Source organism: Blennius ocellaris (assembly GCF_963422515.1).
Source record: "Blennius ocellaris genome assembly, chromosome: 11".
In the NCBI taxonomy this organism is placed as follows: domain Eukaryota; kingdom Metazoa; phylum Chordata; class Actinopteri; order Blenniiformes; family Blenniidae; genus Blennius; species Blennius ocellaris.
This window is the reverse complement of record NC_137660.1, coordinates 5,059,612-5,073,309: the sequence shown is the minus strand read 5'-3', so window position 1 is coordinate 5,073,309 and position 13,698 is coordinate 5,059,612. Positions and strand designations below refer to the sequence as shown.

General features: G+C 45.1%; 1 protein-coding gene across 1 annotated transcript in view; it reads right to left on the bottom strand.

The window, feature by feature from the left end:
• met (MET proto-oncogene, receptor tyrosine kinase) overlaps positions 1 to 13,698 on the bottom strand; it is a gene marked incomplete at both ends in the record, with an annotated part of 100,805 nt that overhangs the window by 63,578 nt on the left and 23,529 nt on the right. The window contains one exon of the mRNA XM_080505522.1: positions 6,389 to 6,592. Within this exon, the coding sequence (XP_080361648.1) occupies positions 6,389 to 6,592 (204 nt within the window). The remainder of the gene's footprint in view (positions 1 to 6,388; positions 6,593 to 13,698) is intronic.

Sequence of the window (13,698 nt, the reverse complement as noted above, 5' to 3'; positions counted from 1 at the left end):
CGCGATTGAAAGATTGGTGATGCCACCATGAAAACTAGCGAAATCGTTTTTACTGCAAAGCCATGTTATTAGAGTGAGTGAATTTAAAAAAACACCCATAATGCAATAGCTACAGGATAAGTTTTCTGGACATTTCACTGTATTTTTCACCAGAAAGCTCTGCTTTCCGTTGAGACTGTTGCCATTTTCAGTCGTAATTGTTCAGTTTTATGAAAATATCGACATTCTCATCATGAAAACCATGCGCCACAGCAATAACATTTTTTTTAATATACTATTGTGGCACTACTTGACCGGTCCAGTCCACTCAAGATGAGACTGGACTGTATGTGTCCCCTGAATTAAAATGAGGTGGACACACCTGATTTACACCCACAGATTTGCAGATTGAATGGCACATATTTAAACATTGGTAGAACAGCAACCTGTGGCTCTGGAGCCACATGTGGCTGTTCAGTTAACCTGTAGTGGCTCCCTGCAGCTTTCAAACAAATTATACATAAACCTGTTGCTTTCATTTTGATCTTGTATGCATATGTCACTGTTTATCAAAAGTGGTCTAATGTCAGGTCTAAAAACAGCTAAAGAAGGCAAAAAAGATATACAAAAAAAGCCTGAATTACTCCAAATGGATCCGATTGTAAAAACTACTCAAAAAATATTACATTAACAAATGGCTAAAGTAATAAAAAATCTATGAAGAAAAGATGAAAATGGCTGACATTGGCTAAAATAGCAGCTAAATGTAATAAAATATTGCTAAATTGTAGCTGTAGAATATGAACGCAACATTTTTGTAGATATGTAGCTTTTCTTTCTTCATTCGAGATAATTGGCACATTTTGCCACTTAAGACAAATTTCATTTTGTGAAAAATGGTGAAAATGGCTCTTTATTAAAGGTTGCATAAAGGACCCCTGGTGTACAAGCTTTGCTTTGTAATGGTGTGGTTATACATCACTGCAAACAAGTGCACAAGCAAATGATTGTATGTGGGGCATTAGCAAGGGCAATGGTCTGGGTTTTACACAGATAACAGACGAAGCTGCAGGTTTGTGCCCATCCAGGTGTGTGAACAAAAAATATCCAGCAATAAATCCTAAAAGTGGGCCAATATATGAGAAGATGACTTGTGTGGGAACAAATGCTCAGCTACATGAGCTTAAGCACAAAATGAAAAATTATGAGAAAGAAAATGTCATCCAGTTTAACTTCTAACATATGTAGAACTTGTAAAGTCATTAAACATAAATGTTACTACATAGGCAGAGTCACACTGGACACACCTGGAGGAGCATTTCTCATTTGCGGTCATGCTGTGATTACAGGCCTCGGAGCAAACTGAACAGAACAGGGTTCCCAATGGGCCGTGTGGTTACTCCAGTTACATGGAGTCCTCTAAATTATACACACACCCTCATGCCTCTGTGCAGGAATAGATAGAAATACACAGAGAGACAAAACTAATGGAAGCACATGGTCTTTTATTTCTCCATGTCGGGACGGACTTACAACACAATACATCTTCGATAAAAACAAAGCACCAGGTTCTCCCGTCGCCAGTAAACCTGAGTGTGCACATGCAACAAGACACAAACCTGGCAACCTGCACCACAGGTGCAAGGAGCTGCATGCGTGTGATTTATGGACTTAACACAATGAGGAATGCATCTAAAGACGGTCTCATCTTCTCCTTGTGAGTTATTGTGCATTCAAACTGTTTGGTAAATATCGGAAGAGCTCTGCGATGCACAGCCCTACTTCCAGAAAAATTGGGACTCTGTGTTGAAAGTAGGTAAAACATGATGTAATGATTTGCAAAATCTCCCCAAACCCACATTTTCACCCAAATACAGTATAAACAACATGTCAAATCTCAGAACTGGGAGAGTTCTTCCTTTCACAGAAAATGTTTGCTCATTTTAAAATTGTTGGAAAGGGGCCAGAAAAAGGCAAAAATAGTAAAGAATTGGAGGATTATTTGTTCATGAAATAATAATAGATTGACAACAGAAACACAGTCAGGTATAAAAAAAGATGATTTCAGAGAGGCAGAGTCTCTCAGAGGAGCAGAGGTTCATCAATCTGCAGCAAAATGCATCGAATTTGTGAGGAAACATTTCAGAAAAAACACATGAAGACTTTAAAGGACCATCGACAGCGTGCAAACAGGATGGACTGCAAATTTCTCGTTCTGTCAACATGTGTTGAATTCACAAATTGCAGAAGAACTTCTAAAATGCTGTTGGTGAAAATTGCAGGTGACCATGTGATAGAAAACCATTAAAATCCATTCAGTATTAAGTGCAAACCATTATCACCACATGATCTCATATTGCACAGCCCTTAATACCCTCTGTGTGGTGGGAATGTCTCAGTTTGAACATTTGATATGTTCTCAATGTTTTGGCATTGGGTTTTACATTCTGATTGTGAGCTTGCTGACTTGGGAGTCTGCCTGGTCCGAGCTTCAGAAACGTCTTGTTTTCCAGCATCATTCCTCTCACTGTTTGAGCCTCATGATCAACGTCAGCTCTGTGACAGCCAGTATAATAGGTGGCTTTCCTCCGGGGATGGGGCCAAACAACAGACTTCTCTCTGGAGGTAATAGCGGTGTAAATTACAGCTTATTGTATTAGGCAGGCGGGGGAAGTTTGGCCTATAAACACGGACCTCTGTGTGATTCCCACAGTGGTCCAAGTGAAGTGCAGAAGAAGACTTACCCCGTAGGGGTGCTGGTGGCGGGGGGGGGGGGCAGTGCTCTGTTTCTTTCTCTCGTTCACACTGTTTGTCCTGCAGACCGAGAGCCAGCAGGAAGCCAGTGGACATGAAAACTTGACAAGTTCTTTAAACACAACGACAATCGAAGCTGCTCAACATTGTTACTGCCTGGAAGCAGGCGGTCTGAAGGGTTCTGAAAGGGTCTGGAGGGGCCAGAGGGCCTGAAGGGGTCCAAGGGGGGGGGGGGGTTCTTAAGGCCTTGAAGGCAGCCTGAAGGAGTTCGAAGGAGGCTTAAGTGTGTTAAGGGCCTGAAGGGTCATGAGCCGCAGTCCCACCGCATGTTTTGTGCCGGTACAGAACCGGGCGGGACAGGTTTTCCAGTGGTCCCACTGAAAAGTTGAGGATGGGGCAGAAAAAAACATAACCAGATACATATTTTGTCATCCCTCCATTGAGGTACCTGGGACTGAGGAATGGGTCTGGGATGAGGAGCGACACAGCAGCCGTGTACTCGGTCAGTGACCATCATCACTCTTGACTTGCCCACAATATTTATATTTTTTATCAGCCGTAAACCTTCCTGTTGGTGTTTACATATGCCGCTTTGTCCCCCCCATTGGTTGTTTTGTTAACTGAGTTTATTAAAACGTTGGCGTGCAACATAACATTGCTGCTTTCTGATGAGGTGAAAATGCTTTTTTTTTTTAACCTGCACAAGACTTTCATCAAGGGCAAATATGTTTTTGTGACTCATTTCTGTGTTTTCCTCTTTTCTTTCCAGAGAAGTTCTCCAAGCAATCAATGCCTGTATTATTTGGATGACACAAAGCCTGTGATGGAACTTCATGAAAGTTAAGTGAATTATAGAATCACTTTACTGATCACAACTTGTGCACTTGTGTTTTCTTGCAGCAGCCAGGTTTATTTCATGTGCTTCCTTGTTTTCAGGAAAATATTAGATATGAGTGAAAGAATGAGTTCAGCAGAGCTGGACAGCTGCTCTTCTCTTCAGGCATTTAGCTCATACAAAGAACTTCAGCCAATTCAACCAACCACAGAAAAAGGACTGAAGCAAGGTCAGGGTGTGTGTGTGTGTGTGTGTGTGTGTGTGTGTGTGCGTGCGTGCTGGTGGGTAGAGACAACACACAGCAACAGCTGCACGAGACTGTCGGCGAGCAGAAAATGCCGTGCGAGGGAACGTGTCAGTGAAGCCGTTCACCATTAGCGGGCCATTCTGCCCACTACCACCATGTCCGCCCTCCCGCCCTTTCCATGCAGCTGTCACCCCCTCTCCATTTCTTTCTGCGTTTTTCTTTTCCCTGCATGTCCCTTCATTCTTGCGTTACACAAACACGTGAGGCCATTCAGATTTCGTTTTATGCATTTCGGTGTGTTCGCCGTCGCCGCACTTTGACTCTGAACTCTCGCCACGTGTGCAGTTTTATTGTTCGAGAGAATCGGGAGAATCAAGTTCAACGCTACAAGAACAGAGAGTGGATGCAGCCACACAAACGGACTCCAGCCGAACACTTTATTCTACCTTCATTATGAGCATCTTCTTCACACATCCTCATCTGAACTGCAGAAACACCAACATCAAACGATCGCGTGACGTCTGTGGAGGCCCAAGGAGCACAGATGGTTGGTTGGTGTGGGCTTTAAAATGGGCCGAGACTGGTTGTAAAGTTCATAGAAATGCTTCTGTAGCTTGTTTTGTTCCTCAATGTGGTGTCATTGTCAGGAGTCACACACCTCGCTCCAGCACCGGATCCTCTCTGGCACTCCTGCAGGCAATCAGCTAATTGATTGTCAAGCAGTCTTAAGCCCTGCAGTGAGGAGGGTCCGGTGCCAGAGGATTGCCTAGTCTTCACTCCGTGTGGAGGTGCGTCGGTGTTGTCCTCCCCGGGGAGTGAGTGTCCTCCCCGGGGTGGTTCCCGTTCCCGTTCCTGTTCCGACGCCAGTTCCAAGAAGTCCCCCCCGGGTTCCGTCCCGGCTCCAAGAAGTCCCCCCCCGGGTTCCGTCCCGGCTCCAAGAAGTCCCCCCCCGGGTTCCGTCCCGGCTCCAAGAAGTCCCCCCCCGGGTTCCGTCCCGGCTCCAAGAAGTCCCCCCCCGGGTTCCGTCCCGGCTCCAAGAAGTCCCCCCCCGGGTCCCGTCCCGGCTCCAAGAAGTTCCCCCCCGGATCCCGTCCCGGCTCCAAGAAGTTCCCCCCCGGGTCCCGTCCCGGCTCCAAGAAGTTCCCCCCCGGGTCCCGTCCCGGCTCCAAGAAGTTCCCCCCCGGGTCCCGTCCCGGCTCCAAGAAGTTCCCCCCCGGGTCCCGTCCCGGCTCCAAGAAGTTCCCCCCCGGGTCCCGTCCCGGCTCCAAGAAGTTCCCCCCCGGGTCCCGTCCCGGCTCCAAGAAGTTCCCCCCCGGGTCCCGTCCCGGCTCCAAGAAGTTCCCCCCGGGTCCCGTCCCGGTTCCAAGAAGCCCCCCCCAGAGATTCCCCGGGTCCCGTCCCGGTTCCAAGAAGCCCCCCCCAGAGATTCCCCGGGTCCCGTCCCGGCTCCAAGAAGTTCCCCCGGGTCCCGTCCCGGTTCCGAGAGGCCCCCCCAGAGATTCCCCGGGTCCCGTCCCGGTTCCAAGAAGCCCCCCCCCAGAGATTCCCCGGGTCCCGTCCCGGCTCCAAGAAGCCCCCCCAGAGATTCCCCCGGGTCCCGTCCCGGTTCCAAGAGGCTCCCCGGAGTTCCCCGGGTCCCGTCACCGTTCCAGCTCCCCTTTCCCTGTTCCCTCAATAAAACATTTACTGTTTGCAAACAACTTCCTGCTTGAGGTCTGCTTTTGGGTTCTAGCTCCACGCGCCGGCTCCCAGCCGTGACAGTCATCCCAATTTCAACCTCTCAACTTGACATTATCTGACCAACAATCGACCAAACCTGTAGCCGCCTGCAGGCTGAACGACCCCTGACGCAACAATCACTCAGAATCAAAGAGAAAAGCAGACTTTAAACCTCACGGATGTTTAACTTACACAGTGAGGTTGTCTCTCCTTAAATAAATACACCAACAGTATATGCGTGTATTAGTGTAGTATATTGGAACAAATCACATAGACACATTTGGGCGTCTGTCATGGTAACATGATTGAGTGATGGGTGGACCTCACTTCAACTACGTGTGTGTGCGTGTGTGTCTACAAATAGTTCCTGATGCACATTCAGGAATGACTTTAAGGTGACTCCATGATCTCTAATGTGTTCATTTTACATGATTGTTATTGTTTTTAATTAAAATTCATTATAAATCAGTCACATTCTTGTCATTTTAAACTGAGAAGTAAAACGAACAGTAGAAACTCCAGCCTGAGTAACACTTTTGAAAAAAGACCACTTCATGATTTATGTCTATCAGAAACTAAACAAGCAGTCTTGACATGTCTGAGAGGTTGAATGCAGGTGGTCAGAAGGAGGATTGGCTCTGAGCTGTGTTTGTCCAGATGCGGAATGGCACATGGAGGGGCCGGGGGGTGGGGGGGTGGGGGTTCAAAGTGAATTGTGCAAACAGAAAGTTCGCTGTCAGCTGGGGGTGTCTTCTCGAGCTCACGTACCAACACATTTATTTCAAACTGCACTTGAACCTCAGGAGGGAGCTGTGAGCCTGTTCTATGCTCATTAGAAGCACTGGCGCCGTTACCTGAATGTGACGTCCGTCGGCGGTGCCCAGGTAGGCTACGGTGCGCCCATGGACGGGCGCCACGGCGATAGAAGTGACCAAGGTGTTGGCCAAGTCTTTGTGCCAGTACTCCAACCTCTGCACAAACTGGGTGACCTGCAGCCGGTACTTGCTCTCCTTGCCCTCGTGGGTCCCTTCGTGAAGGTCACAGTCGTCCGATGAACTCTGGAACGAAACCACAGGAAGCAGTGAGGAAGAATTCCAAGCAGAACAATGTATTTGCAGAAAGTACAAGTGGAGAGGAACTTTTGATTATGCAAAGAAGCATGACACAAGCAGGACATGAGATTCAGCCGAGGAGGTTGAAAACACCCCCGACACTCTGCACTACCTGAAGATTGCTACAAACTGTGAGCAGATATTGGACAGTAGACTCTCAGAGAGACTGAGGTCAGTTCACATTGTCCAAACAGACGCTCTGAGACCCTTCTTGTTATAAAATATCATGTTGAAATATCTTCTTTCATATCTTGCCCGATGGGGGAGGGATAGAAGCCGAGCCTTCTAAGCCCCCTTCAGCTACTCTTTCATCACGCTGAGCTCGTAATGGAGGGCTCGCCGTGTTCGTACCTCCTGGGCAAGTTCGTTGAACTGAAGTCTGTGGACGGAGCGTTTTCATGGGAAATGAGTGAGAAACTTTCATGCTGTTTTTCTCTTGGGAAGCCCTCCCCTCCCCTTTCTGTACTGCCCTGTGTTTCATATCAAGGCAGCAAAATTCGAGCACAGCTTGCCTCTCTGGGTTTTCAGATTGTTGTGTCTGGGGCCTCTGAAGCAGAGTCAGATCAGTAAACCAGCCTTCTTCTTCAGGTCCACAGCTTTCATTAGTTATTAATGACCCTCATGTTCTCAGGCCTCTGGTGACTCCTGAAGTGCTTGACCGACTGCTCGACAGACTTCAAGCTCTCGGTTGTTTTCTCAGCTTGACTGGACGACGACGTCTTCAACGAACTCTCACCTGGATGGACTCCAAGTGCTTCATCATGTTAGTGAGTGGAGACAGTTTGAACAGCAGGTGTCTTCCATGGACATAGGACTAACATCTTTTTCAATCCCGGGTTCCATCTGATTCCTCCTCAGATATCTCAAATCAAATCAAATACACCTTTGAATTTTATTATCCATCTGCATTATATTACACATGGAAAGTAAACTTTGGATAAGCCAACACTTGCCAGCAGGCAGCTCAATGAGACTGGTAACAGAAAAACTGGTGGATATTAATTGGTTGTTATTACAGAAATCTGTCTGGACTGAAGAGAAAAGTCTTTTGTAAAGAGGTGAGCATCAATTGACATTTGATTATATTTCACCTGTGTAGTTCCTTCAAATGTGGTTTTAAATCCATATGTTTTTAGTTTTTACAACAAAGATGATTGCTGATTGAAGTCAGTATAGAGGAGGATGAGGATGATTCTCCTTCTTCATCACACTGCATCAACAGGATGAAACACTGGATCACATTACAAGCTGAACAGTGGCAAAGTCATGGGAATGAGATGTAAGGTCTTTATTGCCTCATGTTAGCTTTTAATCAGACTGACTGCATTCAAGCACCCAGGGACGTTAAAGTGTCGTTCAATTGTGGAAATCAACATTCCTTCAAAACAACTTTTGCACAAGTAGCATAAACATTTGGTTTCACAGAGTTTAACTTGCAAAACAACATCACAATGGTGAATCCCCCGAGGGTGATGCTAACTTTAGATTTACCCAACAAAATGAAGACGTTTCTGTGATACTCCTGACAGTCACTCCTCCTTTTCTTTCTCCTTTTCATTTCCTTAGTAGCTCTCAATCTTTATTTTCCAAGAAAGCTTTCTGCTAAAGACTCCTATAAAATGCGATTTTAACAATCTTATAAGTTCACAGCTGGCAACACTGTACGACATTATTCTAATAAACTTTGGGCCTTGACAGGAAGTTTGTTGTGTGCAGATTGCACAATGAAAAGAAGCTGAATGACAACGTGAACTGACGTGATTGTGCAAGAATAACACATCCTAAACATTAACATGAAATGAACCCTCGCCGTTGTTGCAGTGTTGTGCTTGGAGAAAAATCGTCGGAAAGAGAGGCCCACTTGAAATCACAATTTTTCAAATGGGGCTTGAAGTAAGTACTTGTTAGCAACTACTCGCGTTTTACATGAGCGTGATATGGTCTTTCACTTTCCCACAAAACGCACTTCATGTAAACGTAACAAACAGGTCGCAGCTCGTCCCAAATATTTGACACGGTCTGATATTTATTGCAGGTTTGTCTTTGGTCTCAAGACTCTGACATTGGCCGTCCTTGAAGCGGTGTTGCTGGACATAAAGCTCTGCTTGGGAAGAGGCCATAAACATACCAGCCCACCGGCAGAACTCCTGGTACTCCTGATAGACAATCCGTCGCTGATGCTGGGGCACGGCTCGTCTTTACTGGCGCATGTGCCCCAGTAAAAAGGGTCTGGCGACGCCCCTGGTCTCAATGTGCGACGTAGGACCACCGATTTAGAGAGGACCCAAGACTTCTCTAATGATTTCTATCTTTCATCTGTGATGGCTGAAAATTGCACAAGGAATGAACAATTTGATTCACCGAATCATTGCACGGAAGACAAACTGGTGAATATTCAATGTGCACCAACAGGAACCTTTAAAATACACTTCTATGAGTGAGATACATGAAAGAAATGAGCACATTATTGATCTGAAAGAAAATTTGGGAACTGGAAAGAATGGGTCCCTGATGAGGCAAATATCTGATTAACTGAATCATAAAAGAGTTCATTGGTTCCACGCAGGCGTTTCCTCAGATTTTGTCAGATTTATTATTTTTTAATCTTCAAGTTTAAAAAGCAGTTTTGAGAATCCCACTGACTTTATTTTAGAAGAGAATCAGGAGGTGTAACTTGTATTGTGCAGCTTTAACCACAGGTCCTCCCCTTCCTGGAGCAACGTCGGGTCAGAAGGTCATCATTTGTGTGAAACGCGCTGCATCATTTGTCGAGTGAAGCTTTGAAGTTGAATAAACAATAGCAGTTGTATTATAAATCAGGGTTTCTTTTTTCTTTCATTGTGAAGCTGTTAATACGTCCTGAAAGCAAATGAATTGGCTTCAAGGTCAGGGAGACAATGTCTCAGTCACAGCCAGAGAAAATGTGTGTGTGTGTGTGTGTGTGTGTGTGTGTGTGTGTGTGTGTGTGTGTGTGTGTGTGTGTGTGTGTGTGTGTGTGTGTGTGTGTGTGTGTGCGTGTGTGTGTGTGTGTTGGGGGGGGGGGGTTCAGACTGGATCAGAAATGACAGCTGAGAATGATTAAAGGTTGGATAATAAAAATGACACGTATTAAAGCCGACATGTTGAAGATTGATGAAGTCATAATGAAGTGCAGATTGAATATTTCTTCTGCAGTCATGATGATGTGCTGATGTTTGCAGCATGTCATCGCATTTAAGCTGGGTCTGACCAGGCCTGAGCCGGGCTTGAGTCTGATGGTCTCAAACCCCATCAAACTTGGCCCAGACCCGGTCAGACCCCATTAAACTCAGCTCAGACCATATCCAACCTGGCCCAGACCTCATCAGATCTGGCTCAAACACTATCAGATCCAGTCAGACCTGGCTCTGCACCGGTAAGACCTGGCTCAGACCTGGTCAGACCCAGGTCGGAGCTGGCTCGGAGCCGGCCTGCAGCCGGCCTGCAGCCTCCTGATTTTGAGAGCAAACAAGCAGGACTTTGAGGTGTTTGTTGTGTGGAGCAGGACGAGAGCAGAAAGACATTCCTCTCTGCTCAGGCTTTCGGGATCAACACAATGAGAGTAGACAGAGGAAAGGCTGTTTGTACAAGCTTTGTCTAAAGCTCTCTGGTATCGTGGCTCTTTTCCCGGCACAGAAACACATTATTGGAGGCATTGCGCTGCCGCAGAGGAAGACGGGACCTTCAAGAAGCTGCAGACTCGGAGAAACCGGCTCGTTCGAGCCCGATATGTAACAACAACCGAATTGTCGTCAAAATGTTTTAATAAAACCCAAAATGTAATGACTGGATGATAATGTAACAAAGTGTTGAGTCCGAAATGTAAGAAAATATATGTAATAAAACAGAAAATGTTATTGTTTAGTTTATTTTCTTATTTGGTGTCATGCACCCAAAGGTGTCCAGCACATGTGGGCTTATAAGACACAAAATGACCAGTAGGCAGACATCAGAAAGACATTAAACAAAGAGTGTCCTCTTACGTTGAAGCCAAGCACTTAGCCAAAATACATAATAACTTGTCAATGATGTAACAAGACGCCAAGCCCAAAACATAAAAACCTTTTGCCCAATATAGTACAACTTATTCCATTTTGAGTTCGTTATTACAATATTCACCAGGCAAATATATTTTGCCTCCACAGTGTAATAATTTTATTACATCATAGAGTGAGTCAATGATTTATGAATTGAAGAGGTTATTACCTAACTGTACATTGTAGTATCATACGCAAATGCCCCGTTCCATATAAAGGCTTTCGGAGAACTTTGACATTTACATAATGAACCCAAAATGTAACAAGTTGTAACATTTTGGGAATTTGTTTTGCATCCTGTTACATTATTGACTAGTTATTACATTCAGTGTTCTATTACATTTATTTCATTATATTTTGGGTTCAACTCTTTTGTTACATTATCAGCCAGTTATTACATACACATGATTTATGACATTATTTCTTATAACAATTTGGGTCGGTGCTGCAATTTGGTTTGTTGTTACATATCGGGCTTGAACAATGCTGCAATTTTCAGTTAAATCTGGCACACGGAGTGGAGGAGGTGCTCTTTCTTAGTTTAGTAACTCGGTATGGTGAAAAAAGACTATCGACCTGCTGAGCTTCACTTTATTCCTGTGTGTTATTCTCTTTGTTGTGCGGTGAGGACATCAGGCGAAAGAGCAAATGAAGAGTAAACCTGATTTCATCACAGACTAATGTTTGTAACATATGTAATTAATATACCTGAAATGTAATGACCATGATAAATGTGTCAGTGAGTGGGTGAAAACCTTTAAAGCCTCTAGATAGCACCCGTCAGTTAATGGAGAAGGATCTGCTGTTCCTAATGACTCTCAGCGTGTGGGACATTCTGCTTCGCGTTGCTTTCAGGACACATTCATTTGGTTTGTTATATTCAGTTTGAAGTAACTTTAATCACTGTTTATATTTTGCTGGCTCACACTGGGACTTCAAAACCGGGAGTCACACTCAGTTCAGTTCAGCAGCCTCATTTGGTACTTTTACAGTGAATACAGTAACTTGTAGTGTATTACTCTCATTTCGTAGCATTTTTGTTCATTTTTTCACTAATTCTCCGTCCCTGTTCTGGAGGTGGCTATGCAGCTTTGTTGCTTGAAATGGAAAGTTTCCCAGTTCCCAGCTGAGCTCAGATCGAAGTGGGCCAGAAAAGACAACAAACATTTTGCGAGGAAAAAAGACCTTTGACTGGTTTGTAATGAAGGACAAGCAAATTCTCCAAACTCGGAGCTCAAAGAGTTCAGACAGGTCAACGTGTCGGGGGGCAGGATCAGCGGCAAAGGGGCAATGAGCCCACTTTGAACCGCTGAAGGCTGCAATCTCTACTCTCCACTCTATGACCCAATTCAGGCTTGAAGAGAAAGAAAAACATCTTTTCTGTTTGCAGTGTTCACACTCAAAACAAACGAGTAAAACAATGAGTAGCGACCTCATTACTACTCAATACATCGACAGATGCAGGACGTAGTTGATGACGTAATTTCAGTAAAATGTACAGACTGAACATCAGCTCAATTTGATGCCTGTTCACACGACATTTCCAAACGAAAACTCAAAACTTTCCCTGTGTTTTGGGAGTCAATTTACTCGACAACATTGCTCCCAAGTTGAAACCGTCTCTGTGGAAATGGAGAAAAAAACAACTTTTTTCTGAAACACTGCTACTGTACCTGGCCCCATGGTCTTGGTAAATACCTCTTCTGCACATTCTCAGTAGAGACAATCAGAACAATGTTTACCCCAGAGTGCCCAGACACCCGGTCCACATTCTCCTGGATTTGGATGTTCAATAGTTATATAGTATAGTTTATGGTTTAGCTTTACAGTTTATAGTCACCATAATAACAACCCAACTTGGTCATCTGTCCATATGAATGTTGGTGTTCTCCCATTGTTGATGTTTTTAGCGTATTCTTTTCTGACCAACAGCACCCAGTAGTGGCCAAACATCAAAACTATATGACTGTCAGCATTTACATCGAAATGGACATTTTTTTTTCAAGATGATGATGTTGTTGATGATGGTGAAGGTGATGATGATGATGGTGGCGATGATGATGATAGTCATGATGAGGCAGAAACTTGTTTTGTAGACTCTTTCTGTGTCATAGTTTGCCGTGTTGCTCTGTTCTGTCATGTTTGCACACAGAAACATTTGAAATATATTTGAATTTGATGTTTGAAATCTTTGGATGTGTTACTTTCTCTTTTTTTTTCCTTGATGCTTTACATTGTGTTTTTTTCCACATTTATATTCCTGCTATTTGAGCCTCTTGAATCCTACACTATGAACCTTTGAAGACAATTTTTACCCCTACATTTGTCTTGTGGGAGATTTATGGTGTTGGCAAGTGCTTCTGATGTTCTACATCTCTGAGCCGTTTTGTGACGATGTCTTTGAGCCCTGAAACAGGCACCGTGGGGCAGTTATGTCCGACACTGTACACCTTCTGCCCCATACTTAACCAGAAGTCTTTGTGTGCAGAACAACGGCACTGCGATAGAGTTTCCTTGTGGAGCTCCCTCAGCCAGCGGCGGGGTGAAAGGTGATCCACGCAGCCTAATGCCGTCCTCTCTCCACGGCCCCGGGGTCCTGCGTGAATAGCAGCTCTAATGCCTGAATTATAAACTGTGGACTGGGTGAGCTTTCCACACTCTGCACAGGGGCAAAAATAGGCTAACGGCACTAACGGCTAATGTACTAAAATACACGTTGTGTGGCGAGAGGCTTAGCGTTGAGTTAGAGGACTTACGCGCAGACACAATCTTGTGGAGTCTATCCCACTCAGCTGGCCCATGGGCTCTGGAATAACTGACCTTTGGCCTCTCGCTCGCGCAATTGTATGCTGCAGACGGCGGAGGGGGTTGGCTGTCGTCGGGTGCGTGGAAACATGTTTGTCAGAGAGAGTGAAATGCGGGGGAATGTCGAAGGCACATGAGTGGGTTGGGGGTATTGTTGAGGTGGGTGCTGGGACATACTTCCAGTCCTCCACC